Source organism: Bos javanicus, chromosome 3, assembly GCF_032452875.1.
Source record: "Bos javanicus breed banteng chromosome 3, ARS-OSU_banteng_1.0, whole genome shotgun sequence".
Lineage (NCBI taxonomy): Eukaryota > Metazoa > Chordata > Mammalia > Artiodactyla > Bovidae > Bos > Bos javanicus.
Window position 1 is genome coordinate 21,873,090 of NC_083870.1, and position 22,564 is coordinate 21,895,653.

Here is a 22,564-nt window from a genome sequence, read left to right on the forward strand (position 1 = left end):
TGATACAACCTACCTTGGTAAGAGTGATCAGCAGTCCTCTGATAGATGTGACTATGATTATTCCAACCAGAATGAAGGAAATGTGTTGGGACCAGAACTTCACCTGTCAAGACAAGAGGAAGAAAAAATATTTGTTAAATCTCTGTTCAAAGAGATGGGAAAGCTAAGACGATACATTATTATCACTTATGTGACTGTGAGAGGGAACTTCATTAACAAGTAAGTGGCAATAAAAACATGTATACAAAGACTTCAGTGGATATCTTAATTATCAGACCTAAAACTTAAGGACAGAAGACAGCAAGTGCAGTGAAGTGATGAAAATAATACTAATAAATCAGAAGAAACACAAAGCCAATAACACAGCTTCAAGTAAAAAGCATGAATTAAAAGGAAACTAAATAGCAGCCTGATAATTTTTAATATTTGTGAATGACAGTTCTATGATCACCCAAAACTTAAATAATAATAGAGTATGTAGACATTCTCAGCTATAGTCTAGGAAGTAGTTGACCTTTATTTGAATCAGAGGATGATACCTTTTCCTTCTCTGGGATTGCTTCAGCGTGAGAGGCAGCTGTGATACCCTGTGCTTGATTCAAGGCTGAAAAGCATCAGAGGGGAGCTGTATTGCCAACATCTGAGAGATGTTATTCAGATTTATGAAATGTGGAGTGGTGTGTAGATGAGTTACAGAAGGAACACATATACATACACAGCAACTAGCCCTAGAAAGCACTAACAAGGAAGGCATTTCTAAAAATTCACCCCAGTAAAAAAATTTTAAAAGGAAAATACATACGAAATATGAGTGAAGCATGCTTTACCATATAATTTATATACTACTTAAAGGAAAGAAACCACACTCCTTCACATGAAAAAGGATATACTGTTGATTTATCATCTAAGAAATGTATGCCTTGAGTTGTTTCTCAAGGACTGGAGCTCAATTTGCTCTGGTGTATTTTCATTTTATCAAGTTACCAGGAGCATGCTCAGCTGAGGGTTATCATGCAAACTATGGCCAGGATCATAGAACAACTAAATGGCACTCGTAAGGACTAAGAATGTGACACTGGTTTTATTACCAAAGTGCTAATCAGCTAGAATCATTGGCCATACAAATACCTGGAAAATACACTATTCTACAAATAAAGATATTAAACTTAAATCGGGACAAGACTGTCCCAATTATAAAACAGGTAGAAAGAAGATTAAAAAAAATTTGTGCACAGGTGACAGTCAACCATTTTTAGCTCAAAGCCCATATGAATTGATACAGATAATTTTTTATAGCAGAAATCAGTGTAGTTCTAACACAAAAACACTAATTAGTAGTTAATTTTCTACCAGAGGAATCAAAGGTGAGTTATATGCTTGAAGATATCATCAAGTATCACAGACAGAAGGATTTGAATATTTGGTAGGGAGAAGCTGGAGAGTGGTAGCTGTGACTGAGAAAGAAGGAACTGTAGAAATGATCACTACCCATGAAAATAATAATTGTCAGTCATTATTTATGGTTTTAGGCCCTTTACAAATCTGCCATGTGAATATGCCAAAACATAGAGGGAGAAGAATGAAAGCAGAAACAAGTAGCTAGAGTAAGGACGTAGAATCTAAACATAACAAACGAAGATTTTGATACAACTCTTACATCAAATTGGATCCCCAGATAATTCACAGTGATTTCAATGCCTCTTGTGACTGGATCAGTTTTCCCAACTCGGTCAAAAACGATATTGATGGTTGCCTACAGAGACACAGACCTTTACATTAGAGTATCTCAAAAATCAGTTTCAAAAAATGATTCAAAATAATGAATCACCAAGTGTTTCTTACAGGTGGATATTTCTAAAAATGCAATTCTACTTTCAATCTAAATCATACATACTACTACTAAGTCACTTCAGTCGTGTCCGACTCTGTGTGACCCCAGAGACGGCAGCCCACCAGGCTCCCCCGTCCCTGGGATTCTCCAGGCAAGAACATTGGAGTGGGTTGCCATTTCCTTCTCCAATGCATGAAAGTGAAAAGTGAAAGTGAAGTCGCTCAGTCTTGTCCGATCCTCAGCAACCCCATGGACTACAGCCTTCCAGGCTCCTCTGTCCATGGGATTTTCCAGGCAAGAGTACTGGAGTGGGGTGCCATTGCCTTCTCCAAATCACACATAAGAAATCTATTTTGGCTATTCATACATTGGCAAAGAAAAGTCCCCATCTACCCTATCTTTTTTTTCCGTAGAGTGTAAAGGGGGATAAGGCTATGACATATACACCTCAATATATTAGGATCCAAAAAGGTAACATTCTGGTAAAACACAAGGTAAGAGAATCAAGTCATTCCAGGGTCATTCCCTATGGTTATTTTCTGAAAACTCTAACAGCAATCACTAAAACAACAAGGAGAGTTATTATAGCTGACAAGCCAACAAAGAAGATCAAATGGAATTATGAAAAATAATAGATTAATCCAAAAGAAGAAAGACAAAAGGAAAAAAGAACACAAGACAAATAAAAGCATACAGCAACAGGGTTGCTCAACCATAACAATAACACATTGAATATAAATGGTTTACCACTGTATAGCACATGGAACTCAGTGTTATATGGCCTGGATGGAAGGTGAGTTTGGAGAGAACAGACATATGTACATGTATGGCTGAGTCCCTTTGCTGTTCACCTGAAATTATCACAACATTGTTTGTTAATTGGCTATACTCCAATACAAAATAAAAAAGTTTAAAAAATATAAAAATGGTCTAAACCAGAGGTTAGCAAACTCTGCCACGGTCATATGACATGTAGATAAATGGACTTGGCTGTGTTCCATTCAAACTTTTTAAATAAAAGCAGGTGGTGGCTGGATTTGGCCTAGGGGCTGCAGATGGCTGACTCCTGGTCCAAATATGACAAATAAATGGCAGAGACCATTAGATTAGATATACAAGCAAGTTGTTTACAAGAAGCCCACTTTAAATATAAAGATACAAATAGGTTAAACCTAAAAGCATGGAAAAAGATTTATTATGCTAATGATAATCAAAGCTGGAATGTCTATATTAATATCAAAGTAGACTTCATAGCAAAATAATGTTGCCAGAGACTAAAAGGGTCATTTCATAATGATAAAAGAATCATTTCATCAAGGGGTACATAGTGACCCTACATGACATACATGAAGAACAAAAACTGATATAATTTAAAAAAGGCAAATCCACAACAATAGGTGGAAATTTCAACACCCGTCTCTCAATAATCAAGCAGTCAGAAAATCAGTAAGAGTATAGAAAAACGATATTATCAATCAACTTGACCTAAGTGAGACCTGTAGGCTATTCCACCCAACCAGAATAGAATACACTTTCCATTCAAGCACACAAAGAACATTAACCATGGTTGACCATATTCTGGGCCAGAAAACAAGCCTCAAGAGACTTAAAAAGATTCATACAAAATATGTTCTCAGACCACATGAAATTAAATTAGAAAGTAGTTACAGAAAGATATTCAGAAGATGCCCAAATATTTTATAACACACTTCTAAATAACCGATGAGTTAAAGAAGAAATCAAAAAGTAAATCGGAAAGTATTTTGAATTGAATGAAAATAAATATAAACTATCAAAAAAGTTGCATGTGTGAAATACAAATAAAACAGTGCTTAGTAAGAACTTTGTAGCATTAAAACACCTATATTTAAATAAAGTTTCAAGTCAATGATCTTAGCTTCCTCTTTAAGAAATCAGAAAAAGAAGACACCCAAAAAAGCAGCAGAAGAAAAATAATCAAGATCAGAGTAGAAATCAACGAAGTAGAAACCAGAAAAAGAGAAAATCAATTAACCCAGATGCTGGTTCTTTGAAAAGTTCAATAAAATTGATAAACTTCTATCTAGATTGATCAGGAAAAAAAAGAATGAGAGATATCAATTCACATCCACCAAAATATTGAAAGATTACCTAATTGAAGGCAGAGTTCCAAAGAATAGCAAGGAGAGGTAAGAAAGCCTTCTTAAGTGAACAATGCAAAGAAACAGAGGAAAACAATAGAAGTGGGAAAGACCAGAGATCTCTTCAAGAAAATCAGAGACACCAAAGGGACATTTCATGCAAAGATGGGCACGATAAAAACCAGAAATAGTATGGACCCAACAGAAATAGAAGATATTAAGAAAAGGTGGCAAGAATACACAGAACTATACAAGAAAGGTCTTAATGACCTGGATAACCACTATGGTGTGGTCACTCACCTAGAACCAGACATCCTGGAGTATGAAGTCATGTGGGCCTTAGGAAGCATCACTACAAACAAAGCTAGTGGAGGTGATGGAATTCCAGCTGAGTTATTTCAAATCCTAAAAGATAATGCTGTTAAAGTGCTGCATTCAATATGCCAGCAAATTTGGAAAACTCAGCAGTGGCCACAGGACTGGAAAAAGTCAGTTTCATCACAATCCCAAAGAAAGGCAATGCCAAAGAATGCTCAAACTACCGCACAGTTGCACTCATTTCATATGCTAGCAAGGTAATGCTAAAAATCCTTCAAGCTAGGTTTCAATAGTACATGAACCAAGAAATTCCAGATGTACAAGCTGGGGTTAGAAAAGTCAGAAGAATCAGAGATCAAATTGCTAACATCCATTGAGTCAGAAAAAGCAAGGGAATTCCCGAAAAACATCGACTTCTGCTTCATTGATCATGCTAAAATCTTTGACTGTATGGATCACAAGAAACTGGAAAATTCTTAAAGAGATGGGAATACCAGACTACCTGATCTGCCTCCTGTAAGGAGAAACCTGTATGTAGGTCAGGAAGCAACAGTTAGAACTGGACATGGAACAACAAACTGGTTCCAAATTGGGAAAGGAGTATGTCAAGGCTGTATATTGTCACCCTGCTTATTTAACTTCTATGCAGAGTACATCATGAGAAACGCTGGGCTGGATGAAGCACAAGCTGGAATCAAGATGCTGGGAGAAATATCAATAACCCCAGATATGCAGATGACACCACCCTTACGACAGAAAGCAAAGAGGAACTAAACCCTCTTGATGAAGGTGAAAGAGGACAGTGAAAAAGCTGGCTTAAAACTCAACATTCAAAAAACTAAAATCATGGATGGCATCTGGTGCCACCACTTTATGGCAAATAGATGGGGAAACAAAGGAAACAGTGACAGACTTTATTTTTGGGGGCTCTAAAATCACTGTACACAGTGACTGCCGCCATGAAATTCAAAGATGCTTGCTCCTTGGAAGAAAAGCTATGACAAACCTAGACAGAGTATTAAAAAGCAGAGACATTACTTTGCTGACAAAGGTCCATCTAGTCAAAGCTATGGTTTTTCCAGTAGTCATGTATGGATGTGAGAGCTGGACCATAAAGAAGGCTGGGCACTGAAGAATTGATGCTTTTGAATTGTGGTGTTGGAGAAGACTCTTGAGAGTCCCTTGGACAGCAAGGAGATCAAACCAATCTAATCCTAAAGGAAATAAACCCTGAATATTTATTGGGATAATGATGCTGAAGTTGAAGTTCCAATACTCTGGCCATCTGATGTGAAGAGCTCACTTATTGGAAAAGATCCTTATGCTGGGAAAGGCTGAGGGCAGGAAGAGAAGTGGGCAACAGAGGATACGATGGTTGGACGGCATCATCAACTCAATGGACATGAGTTTGAGCCAACACCGGAGATAGTGAAGGACAGGGAAGCCTGGCGTGCTGCAGTCCATGGGGTTGCAAAGACTTGGAAACGACTCAGTGACTGAACAACAAAATGACTGTTGTTAAAAAGACAGATAATAAGTGTTGGAGAGGATGTGGAGAAATTGCAACCGTCACACATTGCTGGCAGGAATATAAATGGTGCAGATGCTTTGGAAAACAGCCTGGTAGTTATGCAGTTTATTAGAAGGTTCAACATATAGTAAGCATATATCCCAGCAATTCTACTTCTACAGATATATATCTAAGAGAAATGAAACACATGTCCATATAAAAACTTATACATGGGGTTTCCCTGATGGCTTAGAGGTAAAGAATCCACCTGCCAATGCAGGAAACACAGCCTGATCCCTAGTCCAGAAAAGTCCCAAATGCCACAGAGCAGCTAAGTCCATGTGCTGCACCTGCGGAGTCCACACACCCTCGAGCCTGTACTCTGCAACAAGTGAAGCCACCACCACGAGAAGACTGCGCTGCAACAACAGAGCAGCCCCTGCTCGCGGCGACGAGAGAAAAGCCTGCACAGCAACGAAGACCCAGCACAGCCCCAAAACAAACTTATACATGAATGCTCAAGAGCATTATTTACTGTGGCCAGAACTTTCACAATAAAACAACTCAAATGTTCATCAACTAATGAGTGGATACTTTAAATTAATGTGGCATATCCATATAATGGAATAAATAGTATTTGATCATAAAAAGGAATGAAGTATTTATTGATAGAGGCTACAATATAGATAAACCTTGAAAACATTATGTTAGGAAGCCAACCACAAAAGATCACATCGCATGATTCCATTTAATAAAGTTATTAATATATTTATATATTAACATTCAATTATAGAATTTAATTATATATCACATTCATTAATTTATTAATATATTAATATTCCATGCAAACCCTTCTACTAGTTGGAAGAGAAAGAAATACTTCTCAACTTGTTCTTTAAGGTTAGACACCTAAACCATAGACGTTAACAAGAAAACTACACTCTGACATTTTTCATAAACATAGATGCAAAAACTCTTCAACAAAACATTAGTAAATTAAATCTAACAAAACATTAAAAGGATAATACACCTGGCCAAGTAAGGTTTACTCCAGGAATGTGAGGTCAGTTTAATGTTCAAAAATTAATTTTACTGTATTAGCAGACTAAAAAAGAAAAACCACATGATCATCTCCATAGATGCAGAAGTGACAAAATCAAACATGCTTTCATGATTAAAAACACTTAAGAAACTATTAATAAAAGAAAATTCCTCAATCTGATAAAGGCATCTAGGAAAAACCAACAGCTAACACCATACTTAAGACTGGATACTTTCCCCCTAAGATCAGGAACAAGATCAGGGTGACTGCTTTACTTAATTCTGTTACGGGAGGATTTGGTCAGTGCAGTAAGGCTTGAAGAGGAGGAGAAGATAGGATGGAATTGTCTATGTAGGAAAACAATGAGAGAGTTTAGCAAGGTAACAGAATACAAAATCAATATATAAGAATCAATTGTATATCTATATACTATTAACACTTGAAAATGAAAATTATAAAAACACTGTCATTTATAATAGCATCTAAAAATTAAATACTTAGATTAATCTGATGAAAAATGAGAAAGATCTGTACACCAAAAACTATAAAACACTGCTGAGAAAAACTAAGAAAATCTAAATAAACGAAGAGTTGTACCATGTTCAGGGATTGGAAGACATATTGATCAAGACAGTGTGGTATTGGCAGAAGTAAATATATAAGATACATATAAATCTCAACAGAAAAAAAGAGAACAGAAACAGACCCATATACATAAGGTCAATTAGTTTTTGAAAAAATTGCAAAATTGCCTCAATGGAGAAAGGATACTCTTTTCAACAAATGGTACTAGAACATCTGGATATCTACGTGAAAAAAGTGAACTTGGATTCATACTCCAATATCGTATCAGAAATTAAACTTAAGATGGATCAGACCTAAATGTAAAATCTAAAACTGTAAAATTTCTATTTTATATTTTTCATATTAAGAAAACATATGAAAAAAAAATCTTTGTGACCCCAGGTTAGACAAAGATTTCTTAGATACAACACAAAAGCATAATCTATAATAAAAAAAAGGATAAATTGGACACCATTGAAATTAAGACCTTTGATTTTTGAAGGATACTGCTAACAGAATGAAAAGCCAAGTCACTGATGGGAGAAAATATTTTAAAATCACATATTTGATAAAAGGTTACCAGAATATACTGAAAAACTCTCAAGCCCAACAAAAAGAAAGCAATGAACCTATTTAAAAAATGGGCTTCCCAGGTGGCCCAATGGTAAAGAATCCGCAGGCCAATGCAGGAGATGTAAGAGATGTAGGTTCAATCCCTGGGTTGGGAAGATCCCCTGGAGGAAGAAATGGCACCCCACTCCAGTATTCTTGCCTGGAAAATTCTATGGACAGAGGAGCCTGACGGTCTACAGTCCATGCGCTGCAAAGAGTTGGACATGACTGAACGACTGAGCACAATTAAAAAACTGGCAAAAAATCTGAATAGATAAATCACCAGAGAGGATACACAGGTGGCAAAAAAGCACATAAAAGTTATTCAACATCATTAGGCATTAGGAAAATACAAATTAAAATGATTTAGTACCACCTCGTATCTATTAAAACATCTAAGATTTAAAAGACTGACTACACAGTGTTAGCAAGGATGTGGAATAATTGAAACTCTCAAATACTGCAGGTAGGAATGTAAAATGGTACAACCTCTTTGGAAAAGTTTGACCATTTCTTCAAAAGTTAAACATATCTGCCATATGATCCAGCCATTCTACAAGCAAATGCTTTCTCCCAAGAGAAAAGAGAACACATGTCCAAAAACAGACTTGTAGACAAATATTCACAGCAACTTTATTTCTAATATTCCCAAACAGGAAACAAACAAATATTGATCAGCAGGTGAACAGATAAAACAAATTGTGGTGCATCCATACAGTGGAATACTACAAAGTATAGAGAGACAAAGGGGCCTGAGGAAACATTTGGAAGTGATGGATGGATATGTTCTCTATGTTGATTGGGTGATGGCTGTTGCATAGGTATACGCATATATCAAAACTTACCAAATTGTGTATGTTAAATATGTACAGTTTACTGAATGTCAATCATATCTCAATAAAACTGTTAAAAACCAATACAATATTGTAAAGTAATTAACTTCCAATTAAAATAAATAAATTAAAAAAAATAAAAATAAACAAATGGTCCACACACATACACACAAAAATGTTACACTCTCCTAAAGGCTGCATCTCAGGAAAAACCTTTAGTAGCTTAATAATATGAATACTTGATAACTGAATACACTATCTTTGTTTATCCTCTCCCACTGAAGAAGTCAAGATTTAAAAATGTCATCTGCATGGGTATTAACATCAATTTTTTATAACATTTAGATCTGTTAAATCTAGAATCCTCCATTCATCTACACTGATCAAAATTAACTAACAAGCTGACAAAGCTCCTCTTTGTGCAAGCACAGCCTCAGTGGGAAAGTCATCAAACCAGAAAGTCAAATCAGCCTTTTTTATAATCACACTGAAATCCATTAATACCTGCAGATGGGTCACAAGTAAAGACAAATAAAGCGGTGCGTAAAATGCACATAAAGAATAGAGTGGGAGGGCAAGCCACAAAAGAGTAAAAGCTGGAAGCACAGAAGATGAATTTATCTGTAGGAATATGTTTTAGAATTTACTTTTTTGGGTATATACAGATTATTAAAAAGGACAGGTGGTTTCTATTCTGAGCTGAAGGCTGGAGTCGTGTTATATACAGTCATGTACTCATGAGTAATATGAAGAGTAGGGCGTAAAACAGGAAACTTCTATAGTCACTTCATATATTTCACAACCTAAGAACTTACTAATGATTTCTGACAGAAGAAAAATGCAACCTCCCTTTTCTAGGTGACCCAAAAAGAAGAGAGGGAAGAGGCTCAGATACGTGAAAGATGACATGCTCTGTTGATGCAGTTGGATTTGGAACTTAGTTCACAGCCTCAACCAGACCCAATTTTCTCTCTGCCATTACTAGAGCAAATTATCTAAACCTTGACAATTAAAAAAATATACTTACCATGAAAATTTTCCAAACACAGTAAATAGAGAAGAAGTAACCCAGAAAATTAAAGTATTTCCCTTTGAAAGTTTTGGAGTATTCTATTCTCTCCTGAGGGAGAACAAATACAAAACATGGTTAGTCTTAGCAAAATGTGTATTTACATTCTACAAAAATATTTCTGCCTCTATGAATCACTGTTCAGGCTAAGAATTAAAACCACACATGATAATAATATTAAAATAACAATAATAGTAGTAGTGGGAAAATTTACTGAATGATTACTTTAAACCAAAAATTAGGATAAACACCTTACATGCAGTATCTACTTTAATCTTCACAACAACTCTTATGAGGTATGTCCTTTTTAATTTTACAGATAAGAAAATGAAGGCTTAGAATGGTTAAATAACTTGCTTAAGGACACACAGCTAGTGAGTAAGGGAAGTTAGGCTCAGGTCTACCTGTCTCCAAAGCCTATGTTTATCTCTATCCTATGCAGCTATTCCTGTGAAGTGATCCTCAAAAAGGATTAAAATAGTTGGAACAATCTTAAGTAATAGATTTTGCATGTTTAAATTACATTGCATTTTAGGTGTACATAGGAAAGTTGCTTTTTGCAGTTAGGTTTCTTCTTAATCTGGCGCCTTTAAAATAGAGCTAGACCACAGCAAGGGCTTCCCTAGTGGCCCAGTGGTACAGAATCCACCTGCCAGCGCAAGAGACTTGGGTTCGATCTCTGGGTTAGGAAGATACCCTGGAGAAGGAAATGGCAATCCAGTCCACTATTCTTGCCTGGGAAATCCCATGGACAGAGGAGCCTGGTGGCCTATAGTCTATGGGGTCACAAAAGAGTCAGACATGACTTTGGGAATAAACAATAACAACAGACCATGGCAGATATCTTACTGCTCTTACAATATTACTAACTTGCAAGAGAATAAAAAACAATCACAGGAGCTACCATAGGAACCACCTTCTTGATCTTGGCCATCAGTAGGAAGTGACGTGTGCAACCTTTCTAGATGATTAAAAGCTTCTTCTGACTATTCCAATAATTTCCATTTTTGAGAGTGTTTCATTAAGGGTTTTGCTACTGGTAGAAGCAATGTCACAAAGAATCCAGGTATCAATGCTTCATGACTGATACTGAAGCTACTGAGGTGCCTCTTACATGGCTTGGCCACAGAGGATGTTACAAAGCTTATTTAGTCTTGCTCTCTCTTCAATCACATTGGTAAAAACCACACTTCAGTTTCCTTGCTCTGTACCTTGGTAGCATACAGATCAGCTGTTTCCAGAAAAAGTTGCCTGCTTAGTTCTTCCAAAGCATCCACTTCCTGTTGAATGAGAGTAAGATCTGGCACAAAATGGGCATCAAGGTTTAAATCACACAGAAGTTTCAAGGAATAGCAATGAATAAAGCACATGCTTTTGGTTTCTTCTATAGCGGGTCCTAGGAACTGCCCATATTTTCAATTTCCTGCTTCATAGCCAGCAGTACTATTTCAGAACTATTTTTTCAATCTCAGACACAGGTGTATAAAAGCTTTACCATTAAGAGCACCACCACCAAACACCTACCACTCAGTTTTACACTAGCTTGAAAGTGGCTTGGGTAGGTAGTTCTGTTTATTTTTGCTTTATCTAGTTAGCTTAAGTCAAATGTCATTTTTGAAATCTCAAAAGGTTAGTTACATAGTAAGAAAAACACCTAAAATATACAGCAAAGTTTTCTCTTGAATTATCTTGAATAAATACGATGCTAGGAAAAGGGATCTAATGTTTACTGAATTCTAATACAGGCTGAGATTTATAGACATTACCTTCTTCAGTTCTTTATAGATCTTATCTTCTATCATTCACAATAATCCCATGAGATAGGTGTCATTATCCATTTTGCAGATAAGGAAAGTAAAGCTCAGAGAGTCAAATATCTTGCTCAAAGTCACACAGCTAATAGGCGTGGAAGCAAAGTCAGAGCTGCCTTACTCCGAGGTCTGCTCTTTCCATTACTCTATGCCACCTTCCAAGAACTCAGTGAGGCTGTGTGATTATCCTCTCCATTTAGGAAAGGACTCAGAGAGGTTAAATAATCCTGATACTTTTTTGACTTGGCTTAGTGTTGCTAAGATAGCTTAAACCTAAAGTTTGGCTTTCATAAATTTTTAAGTAATAAAAATAGTAAAGATAGCCCTTTCTAAAACAGAAGTTTAATTGGTTTTAATCCAAATCCTCCCTCCTCTCTGTGATTTTTCTGTCTATTATCCAAATCAGCAAGTGACCTTCAGCTCGCTCCTCAGTAGTGGCTGCTGTTGGCACAGTTCAGGCCACTGAATACCACGGTTCAGTTACATGTCTGGCTCCCCCATGATTAGGCAGTAAGTTCCTTGAGGAAAGAGGCTATCTTCTGCTCATCAGTTTAGCACTCTGTCTGGAAATAGGAGACGTGAAATAAATGTTTAAATAAATTTAAAGTCACCTTTTTTCCCCCTCTCTCCTGTGGTCATCCCATTTTTTGTTTGTTCTAATTCCTACCTGCATGTCACACCAGAAAGGTATATCATTAATTTATAGCAAGAACAGGTTACATTCTTTTCCTGCAACTGAGGTAAAAGGGAATTTGTTCTTCCTCAGGCCAGAGATGGGAGGAATATGCATAAGCTATCTCATCTCTAGTCCATCACACCAAATTTTGGCTTGACAGCCTGGTAGCCACAGAGATTTTACACTGCAACCAGCTGGACCAAGACAAATTCTTTAACACAATCTCCTTGATTCTTTAAACAAAAAAGTTACTGGAGATAAAGAGCTGCTTAAAATTTGTTTCTAAAACTGACTGCTTTAGAAATGGGCCCTTACAATCCATATACAAACCAGTCATTTGGGGAGCCACTGTTTCGTGGTGGTTTTTTGGAGTTGGGAAATATAATAGTGTAGTGGAAAGAACTAAGGAGACCACAGTTCTGGTCTTACCTTTGCCACAAGCCACTGTGTGACTTAACTTCTCTGGGTCTATTTTCTCATCTGTAAAATGGAAAGACTGACTTGTTTGGATCCCTTCAGCTCAAAGACAATAGTTTTATTATTTTAGGATTATCTATGGCTTTCTATTTCCTAAGCCCAGTCCTGGCCAGCTGAGCTCTGATGCAGTCAGGTATCTTAGAAGAGAATGTCCTGTCCCAACACTAATTTTTCTTCTGCCTTTGGTCCAGAGTTGAGAAAAAGAAACAAGCCAATGGATAAAGGATACTTTCACTTCCTGGTGCTGAAGTGGTAACACTCTTTATCATCCCCCAGAATCCTGATGGTTTGTTATGCACCTCCCCCTTCTGGAACATAGTCCTCCGTGTCATTGCCATCCTGAAATAAAAGAAAATGTAAAGACTTACAGAATGAACTTATGGTTGCCGGGGGTGGGGAATGGTGGGAAGTAAGGATGGGGGAAAGGGATCGTCAGGGAGTTTGGGATGGACATGGACACACAGCTATAATTAAAACAGATAACCAACAAGGACCTACTGTTAAAAAAAGAAAATGTAAAACCTCAGCAAAGGAGCATGGACCCTCAAAGTCCATTCTCATCGTCTCATAGCTGCTCCTTTCATTTGCTGAGCTGTTCAGGGAAGGATTGAATTCTAGAGTCCCACTTTTCTACTGCTTACAACTGAGGGAAAACTATACACTCCCAGAAGGAATGTGGAAAAGGTGAAGGAGCACAGAATTGGAGTTGGCAATAAATCTGAAGACTGGATCTGCCACTTGAAAACTGTAAGGCTTTAGAGTTTTCATGTCCTCATGTCTGGATGATTATGAAGATCAATGAAACAATATATTTACTTATTACCATTATCATTTAAGAACAAAATAAAATAATAGCTAACATGCCTAGATAAAGGATCAGGTACAGGGTAGGAATTCAATAAATGTTTCTTTCCTTCCTTTTCAGAAGCTGACAAGAGAAAAAAAAAAATCAGAAAATCACACAAACCTGGCCTCTTCTAAAGCACCATTCTCTCTCTAATGTCAATCTCTTCCTACTACTGAATAAATCAGTGGGACATTTGTCCTTCCTATCAGTTTATGGGAGGGCCTACCACGTCAGTGGTGGCTGCTGGCATGTTCCAGCCTATCACACAGATATTAAGAACAGGGTCCTTTTGAGGAAAAATAGACCATTTGTTCATAAATGGTTACTTGAAGGGTACAATAGGCCAAGGCCTATGGGCTTAAAAAAAACCAAACACAGGATGAGTTTAATAAAAGTAGATTTGTAGAACTAAAGAAGAATTTAACTCAACGTTAACCTCAAAAGGGTGACAAGAGATAGAAGCGGTAAGGATAAAGAAGCAGCACTGGTGTTCATGGTTAGGACCAATACAAATGGTACCAATGGTACCAAATACCATATGGTATTTCTGAAGGCTAAACTAAGCCATTGGCTAAAATAATAACAATAAAGAAGACTGCCCTGGTGGTCCAGTGGTTAAAAATCTGCTTGACAATGCAGGGGACATGGGACTGGTCTGGGGAGATTTCACATGCCTTGGGGCAACTAAGTCCATGTGCCACAACTTCTAAAGCCCGTGTGCCCTAGAGCCAGCCCATGCTCCACAAGAGAAGCCACGGCAATGAGAAGCCTTCGCACCACAACAAAGAGTGGCTCCTAATTGCTGCAACTAGAGTAAGCCTGCGCAGAGCAACCAAAGACCCAGTGCAACCAAAAATAAATAAATAAACAAAAATTTAAAAATCAACAAAAATTTTTAAAAAGCATTAAAAAAAACAAAAAGAATGTTAAGTGTATTGGCCACACTGACTTAACCATTTCCTGTTAAAATGACCTTTACCTGGATACTGAGTGAATGCAATGTAGTTTCCAAGTTGTATTACTTTCTTCATGGTTCCCCTAGATTTATTACTTCATGGCAAACAGATGGGGGAAAAGTAGAAACAGTAACAGATTTTATTTTCTTGGGCTCCAAAATCAATGCAGACAGTGACTGCAGCCATGAAACTAAAAGATGCTTGCTTTTTGGAAGGAAAGCTATGACAAACATAGACAGCATATTAAAAAGCAAAGACATCACTTTGCTGACAAAGGTCCATATATTATTCAAAGTTATGGCTTTTCTAGCAGTCATGTACAGATGTGAGAATCAGACCAGAAAGAAGGTTGAGGGTTGAAGAATTGATGCTTTTCAATTGTGCTGGAGAAGACTCTCGAGAGTCCCTTGAACTGCAAGGAGATCAAACCAGTCAATACTAAAAGAAATCATACTAAATATTCATTGGAAGGACTGATGCTGAAATGCCAATAATTTGGCCACCTTATGTGAAGAACAGACTCATTAGAAAAGACCCTGATGCTGAGAAAGATTGAAAGCAGGAGAAGCGGGTAACAGAGGATGAAATGGTTGGATGGCATCACTGACTCAATGGACATGAGTTTGAGCAAACTCCAGGAGATAGTGAAGGACAAGAAAGCCTGGCATACTGCAGTCTATGGGGTTGCAAAGAGTTGGTCACGACTTAGTGACTGAACACAAACAACTGTATCTATTCATCATTTTTTATTTATCTTTGTCTTTTAGCAATCTGACTATATAAAACTAGTCAAACTTGTGTTTGACTTAAGCCTCTTAGATCTGTAAATTAATGTTTTCCACTAAATTTGGGAGGCTTTTGGCCATTATGTAAGTACTTTTTTTTGCTCCTTAGTCCTAGAGGACTCCAACTACAGGTATCTGTTGGACTGCTTGATAGTGCTTCATCCTGAGATTTTCATTCATTTTTCTTTCATCTTTTATTTCTCTATTCTTCAGACTGAATAATTTCTATTGACCTGCTTTCAAGTTCACTAATTGATTCTTCTGCCATCTCAACTCTGCTAAGCCTACCTAGTAAAATTTTCATTTTAGTTACTGTTGTTTTCAGCTTTTGAATTTCCTTTTGCTTCTTTTTAAAAATAGAGTTTCTATTTCTCTTTTGAGACACCTTTTCTGTTCACTAATTAATATTGTATATTTTTTCATTTTTTTAAATGTATTTATAATAGCTGTTTTCAAGTCTGTTTGTTAAAGCTGTTATCTGCACCCACCTGGAGTTAAGTGTCTGTTAGTTGCTTTTTATCGTGAATATGGGTTACACAGTTCTGTTTCTTTGTATGCCCAGCAAGCTTTGACTGAAGACTTGTCTTTGTAGATATTATATTTCACTGACTTTGTAATCTGTTTTATTTTTCTGAGGACTGTTATTTTTTTGTTCTAGCAAGCAGTTTATCTAGCTGTACTTGAACTGTTAGCTCTACCAGGTAGAGAACTGTGATAATTAGGTCAAATTGGGAGGCTGATTCTTCTGAAAGCCACTCAAATTATGAAGATATGCTGCAGGACCACAAGGCATCCCAGATCCTGACTTACCAAGGTCTATAGGGGTTCATGTATAGATCAGAGCCAAATCCTAAGACAGATTAGTGATGAAACGGCTTAAAAGTACACATCCGCATTTGATGTGCGTCATGACTTTATATTCATCTCTCTACATGAATAAAGTAAATATAGTAAAAGGGAGAATAATCCTGGGAATCCAAACAGTATGTTTCTATATAAAACAGTATGTTTTAATACTGAATAACATCACTCTTATTGTTGTGTTCTAAAAATCAACATTCATATTCATTCATGTAAAATAAACTGTATAGTTTGAATGTGAACGAAACATATATAAGTAAATAAATGTATACACATGTGTATCTACTTCCAGTCCCCTAGTGAAGATGTATACAAATGGAGATAAAGAATTAGTTGGCGAATCTGGACCTCTTTATCATTCTAATATCTATTGTTCTCTCTTACATTAAGTCTTCTGACTTGATTATGTATCTTACTATAGGAAAGTGTTGAAAGAAGACACATGAAATGGAAAAACATTAATCAACTTAAAACTTCTATGACATCATTTTTATATGAGTAATACTAACTCTAGTAAGAGTAGACTAATAAGTTTCACGAAGGTAGGAATTGATTACCTTGCTCATCATTCTATCTCTATGTACTATTCAGCATTTAGTACAGTGTCCAACATAAACTAGGCTTTCTACAATTATTAAGTGAATGATTCATTCATATGAATGAATAAAGGCAAAATATTAAAACCAAATGATTGTCCTGCTGAGATTATTAATAGTTCCCTTAGCTATTTATAGTTCACTATTCTAAGAAGTCTGCATGTCACTCAAGTCTTTATTATTATTTCCATTTTATAGATAAGTAAATCAAGACATAAGGAAATAAAGCAACTACCTTAAAGTCACACTGAGTTGTAGGCCAAAGATTCAGATCCAGATAGTCTGAATCTAGCGTCTGTGCTTTTACCTACTGAGACACAAACTTCTAGAAATGCCACTTTGAAAACAAACATTTTAAAAGTACTTTTTAAATAATAAAAACAACAACAATAGTTGGAAGACGTGAAGGATTTTATAAAGTAGTTGGAGAAAAGGAGGTTGAAACAAACTGTGAAAAAGTTTATAAAAATGCAGGACAATAGACTGTTAAAATACTCAATGTAGAATACCTTCAAATATAAAAGATATTCTAATATTTATCTAAGAGAATTTATATTTGAAGTTAGGAAGTAAGGTTGATTTGAAAATTTTCCTTCACACAAGATTAGACACTAAAGTCTCTGGTGGTTCCCTAACTTAAAAATAAATGAGATGAAATTCCCTGTTAGCACCAGTCATGTCAAATTTCCTTGTTGAGAAATTTGAACAGCACAAGTTTTTAATATGCTGATAGCTTACCTTTTTTTTTTGCTTATGATCATATCCATAGTTTGGAGCAGTCGCCGTTCCAGGGCTAGAATATCTGTGTCAGTCACATTCCTATAATAAGCATAAGCTGTTAGCAGAGTTTGGGGTTCCATCTTTGGGCATAATACAGGGCAGCTGGAGAAACACAGGAACCTCAATCATTACCCAGTAATTTAAGGAACTGTACTATTCCTGGGGAATATTAAAATAAGTATAATAAGCAAAAAAAAATGCTTTTATTGTCACTTTTTAATAGCCAATAGTCCTGGGGCCTCAGGGGAGCAGAAGGTAACTAGCTATCTTATAGATTTCCTTAGACTTGATCCAGTGACATTTAGGATATATGTGTATCTACACTTCTAACTTGGCATTGTCGTCTACTGTTTTACTTTTGGGAGGAACCAATTTCCTGAAGTTGGGACTGGCTCACATTGCTGTCCACTAGAAATGTGCTTTGTATACCCGTGGCGGATTCATGCTGATATATGGCAAAACCAATACAATATTGTAAAGTAATTAACCTCCAATTAAAATAAATAAATTTATATTAAAAAAAAAGGTGGGAGTGAAAGGGGTTGGAGGTCAGATTGAAATTGCCATTTTAAAAACAAATGTAGAATAACAAGGGCCAGCAATATATAAGTAATAAGACTCATTTAGAAAGATTCCTAGGCCAATATCCAAAAGAACAGAGAATAAAAAGGCAGTATCATAGATCTAATATTTAAGTATTAATGATGGGGGCATGATGTTCCATATGTATTCAAGAAGTAATGAGAAGAAAAGAAAAACAAAATTCTCGTTACCTGAGGAAGTAGGACATGTAAGTATACGGACAGTTGACAGCACCAAATCCAGAAAGAAGAGCCATGAGAGTCACCCCAATCACACCTACCCGGCTGATGAGTTGTTCTATGGATAAGATCCCTAAAAATATGAAAGCACATTAATGCCAGGTGATACAGATAAATCGGCTTTCATCTCACAGCAAAAGGAAACATCACTGAAAACAACAACCATTACTTTTAGCTAACTTACATAAGCTAAATTAATTATTCATATGTGGATTTTTCTCTAATAAATATAAAAGTCTATTGATTTTCTTCTTATCCCAAATGCTTCCAGAATCATCTCTATTCTTGGGTAATGGTAAAATAACAATAAATAACATTTGCTGACTATTTACTCAAGGTAACGTGAACTCTAACAAAGTAGTACTTTTGGGAAAGCAAATCTGTTAGAAAAGTATAAATAGGAGATAATACTTTCCACTACAGTTACCTTCAGTCTACATATTTTCCCCTAATGTCATCAGTTCTTTAGCTATGTCTTATTCATTTTTGCCACCAAGAAGCACATAAAGCATCTAATAAATGGGTTGAATTTATAGAATGAGTAAGTATATGAGTTTTAGATACTCAATTTTATTCCAATTATCAATTGTTTCCTATTTTTTGAGAATGCTGAAAATCAGCATGGTAGTTAAAATAAATGCTATTTTTGATATATTTGGAATAAGTAAAAGAAAGCAATGCTAAGAGTAACTCGGGAAGTCTGGTGTCACAGGGAAAAACGAGTTCAAATTTGGTCTCACTTTCTGTTTCTAGGATAGAGTCGACTTCAGCCATCCACTCCTATGGCCTAACACCAGAGGGACCATTCAGGAGTTCTACGGGCTCTGAAACTGTACTTCCAATATTTAAGTCCTCTTGTGCCTGTATTTCCACTACCCCATTTTAGAGCTCATTGTGATCTCTGGTTTCTAGTCTTTTGCATCCCCGACCTTCCAATTCCTTCTTTGCTGAACCTGGACTCCAAGCTTGTTTAACTTCTCTTCTCAGGACCCTCAGCCCCTACTCTTCTCCTAAAGCATTGATCCTGCAAACTCCTAACCCTAGATCAACCTGACACTCTGCCTTCCCAGTGCCCGTGCCTGAGCTGCCCAAAACTACTAGAATGCATGCTGACATTGATGCCATTATAAGTGTATGGTCTCTAGTCTTAACAGAAATCATTCACTACCAAGGAATCCTTTTCTTGCCCTTGGTTAGCCATCTCTCCCTCTACCCCTTAGCAGATATACTTTAACCCATTTTTCCAATCTTTGTTCTTTTTAGCTAATGTGCTTATCACGTAAGGAAGAAGTTATTAGACATCAACTATCTTCAAACATTTACATCTGCAATCATCCTTCTAACTTACCCTCTTCAGAACAAGACGGTGTCCACAGCTAGGGCTTCTCTTCCTGTGCTTTTGATCTAATGCCCCTTCCACCTCCTCTAAAATTTGTTCTACTGTCTGTCCACTCTCTCTCTCCCCCTCTCTTTTATCTTCAATCTTTCCTTCTTTGCTGATTTTTTTCCTTTCAGTTTCAAGTTTTTTTCCTAAGAAAAAGTCTGTCCTTGGCCTTGAGTGTACATCTAGTTACCAACCCTCTCTATTTACCCCTTAAATGGAGGAGCTTCTTTCATGTCCATTTATTCTTCAACTGGCTGCAATTCAGCTTTCATCCCACTGTTCTACACTGAATGAAAGTGCTTTCACTAAAAATCACAATGGCAATATAATAGGTAATATTCACCAAGCACCTATTATATACTATGTACTGTTTTAAGTATTCTACTTGTATTAATTCACTTAATTCTCATAACAACTCAGGTGGATATTACTTAAGATCTCATTTTACAGACGATGAAATGGAGGCACAGAGTAGTTAAGTAACTTAGTCAAGCTAACATAGCTAATAAGTGGCAGAGTCAGGATTTAAACCCAAACAGCCTAGCTCCAGAGCCTGGACTCTTAGCCATTATCATAATATGGTCAGGAATTTTCTTCTGATTGCAAAATTCAACATTTTCCAATCCATGTTTTATTTGATCATTTATGACATTGAATTGTTCCTATTTTGCATTATTTGTCTTTCTTGGCTTTTATACTACCATTTCTGTTTTCCTTCTCTACTTGCTTTTTCTTGGTCTGTTTTTGCTCTCCATGGACCAGAATTCCCTCTTTCATTTCAGTCTACATTTTCCTTGGGTGATCTTGCCTGTTTCCCCAGTTTCACCTAACAGCATTCAGCTGATGATATCTAATTTGTTAGATTCCTGGAATTATCTCCAAGAGGACAGATAAATCTGTACTTTTTAAGTTCCTGATTTGTGAATCTAATTACCTACTGAATATCACTTAGATGTGCACAGGCAACACAAATTCTACATATCCTAAACTAAAATTATCTTCCTTTTTCTGTATTACTTTTCTTAGCAAATGATATCATCAACTAACTGGTCACCCAATAAAAAAAATCTACACCATTAGTTTCTATTCAGTCTCTTACTCGGTCTTGAATACACTTCAGGGCTTTACATGATGTCTCTTGTGACTTCCTGCTGAATATACCTTTGGTTTTATCCTTTAAATCTCAGCTTGAATATCACTTCCTCAGAAAAGTTGATGCTAAGGGCTTGCAATAAATTTGATATCCTTAGCTGCATAATTTTCTATGATAATTTTTGTTCATGGTTGTATCTCTAGCACTTACATAAACTAGGTGCTCAACAAATATTTGTAAAATGTTAAATGAATGAATAAACCCAAATTCTGTTGAAGGTACTCTTCACATATCTCTTGAATTTGTATCGTTTTTACAGGAAGGAATCATGTCTTATTGATCTTTACTTACTGCCTGGAACATGAAAGGTGTTCAACAAATGTTTGTTGACTGTGGATACATAACTATTGCCAAGTTACATAAAAAAAAAACCCTAAGGGATTAATACAGGTTATATAAAAAACTGGAAAAATGTGCCCTTTTATTCTCTTCAAGGTACTGTCCCTTTATTAAGTATCTTTTTCTGGCTTAAAGTACTTTTAATACTATCTACTTAATCTCAGTATTTCTATGAAGTAAACAGGTTAACCATTATAATTCTTATTTTCTAGCTCATAAATGGAAAGTCAGATGGATTAAGTGATTTGCTGCTATTTGCTCACACAGATTCCTTCTAACTTCATATGATTCTTAGTTTCTCTTACTCTTTCCTACCATGGAATGTCTTCCGACCTTCCTAGGTGCAGGCACTGCACAAGGAATACTTTTACAGACATTTTTTCACATAAGTAAAGACTGGATCTTATAGTTTCTTCCATGGTCTCCATAGCAACAAACCACACCGGTTGTTGAGACAGTCTGGGAAAAGCTCTAAAAAGGCAGTGTAAGCCTCGCTGCTTCTCAGTTATTGCCTAAACTTTTCTTCCTCCTTATTTCTTTTACAGGGTCAAATTAATTAGATACTTGAACATTCCGAAATAAAACCAAAATGCTTATTTACTGGAGCACAAAGGAAAGACTAACACTGAAACTATTCGTTAGCTCTTCTTCTGGGTGTATTCTTCAGGATATCCCCACAGAGTTTTAAAAAGGGATGGAACAATAGATGTGATAGTCTTTATCTCCTCTCAGGCACTGTCTGGCTGCACTGGTTACGTGAGTTGACTGCTCTCCAGAAGGCTGGAAAAGGCATCAGTCATACCTTTGAACTACATGTGAGCTTGCACTATCGCTGTTAGCAGCCCTGGGGTCCTCTTACCACTTGTGTCCCTCATTTCTAGTATCACAGACAAATCTCTCTCTGGGCATTCATTTGAAACAGTTTATATGAGAAGTATATCATCAGGGCCTCTCTACTCCAAATTTTTCCATACAATGACACGGGCATGCTGATCACATTAACAAATCTTAAGTTCCTACCCAGAGTGTCAGATTCTTGAACTCATCTACCACCTTGGAGAACCAATTTTTTTTTCATTCACTAATTCAATAGATATGTATTAAACACTTATTATGTGCTAGGTTCCATGACAGGCACTAAGGATATAATGATAAATAAGACATAGTCTCTGACCTCAG

The 22,564-nt window shown here is 36.4% G+C and overlaps 1 protein-coding gene across 9 annotated transcripts in view; it reads right to left on the reverse strand.

The window, feature by feature from the left end:
* The window catches only part of GPR89A (G protein-coupled receptor 89A), a 59,193-nt gene that overhangs the window by 16,464 nt on the left and 20,165 nt on the right, over positions 1 to 22,564 (reverse strand). For 7 of the 9 annotated variants that reach the window (XM_061408772.1, XM_061408746.1, XM_061408761.1 and 4 more), the window contains exons 6-12: positions 18,462 to 18,582; positions 17,647 to 17,727; positions 13,093 to 13,202; positions 11,111 to 11,199; positions 9,858 to 9,950; positions 1,658 to 1,753; positions 14 to 103 (exon numbers count right to left, since the gene is read on the reverse strand). In XM_061408772.1, the coding sequence (XP_061264756.1) occupies positions 14 to 103; positions 1,658 to 1,753; positions 9,858 to 9,950; positions 11,111 to 11,199; positions 13,093 to 13,202; positions 17,647 to 17,727; positions 18,462 to 18,582 (680 nt within the window). The remainder of the gene's footprint in view (positions 1 to 13; positions 104 to 1,657; positions 1,754 to 9,857; positions 9,951 to 11,110; positions 11,200 to 13,092; positions 13,203 to 17,646; positions 17,728 to 18,461; positions 18,583 to 22,564) is intronic. The other 2 variants (XM_061408766.1, XM_061408777.1) reach the window with 1 other exon arrangement.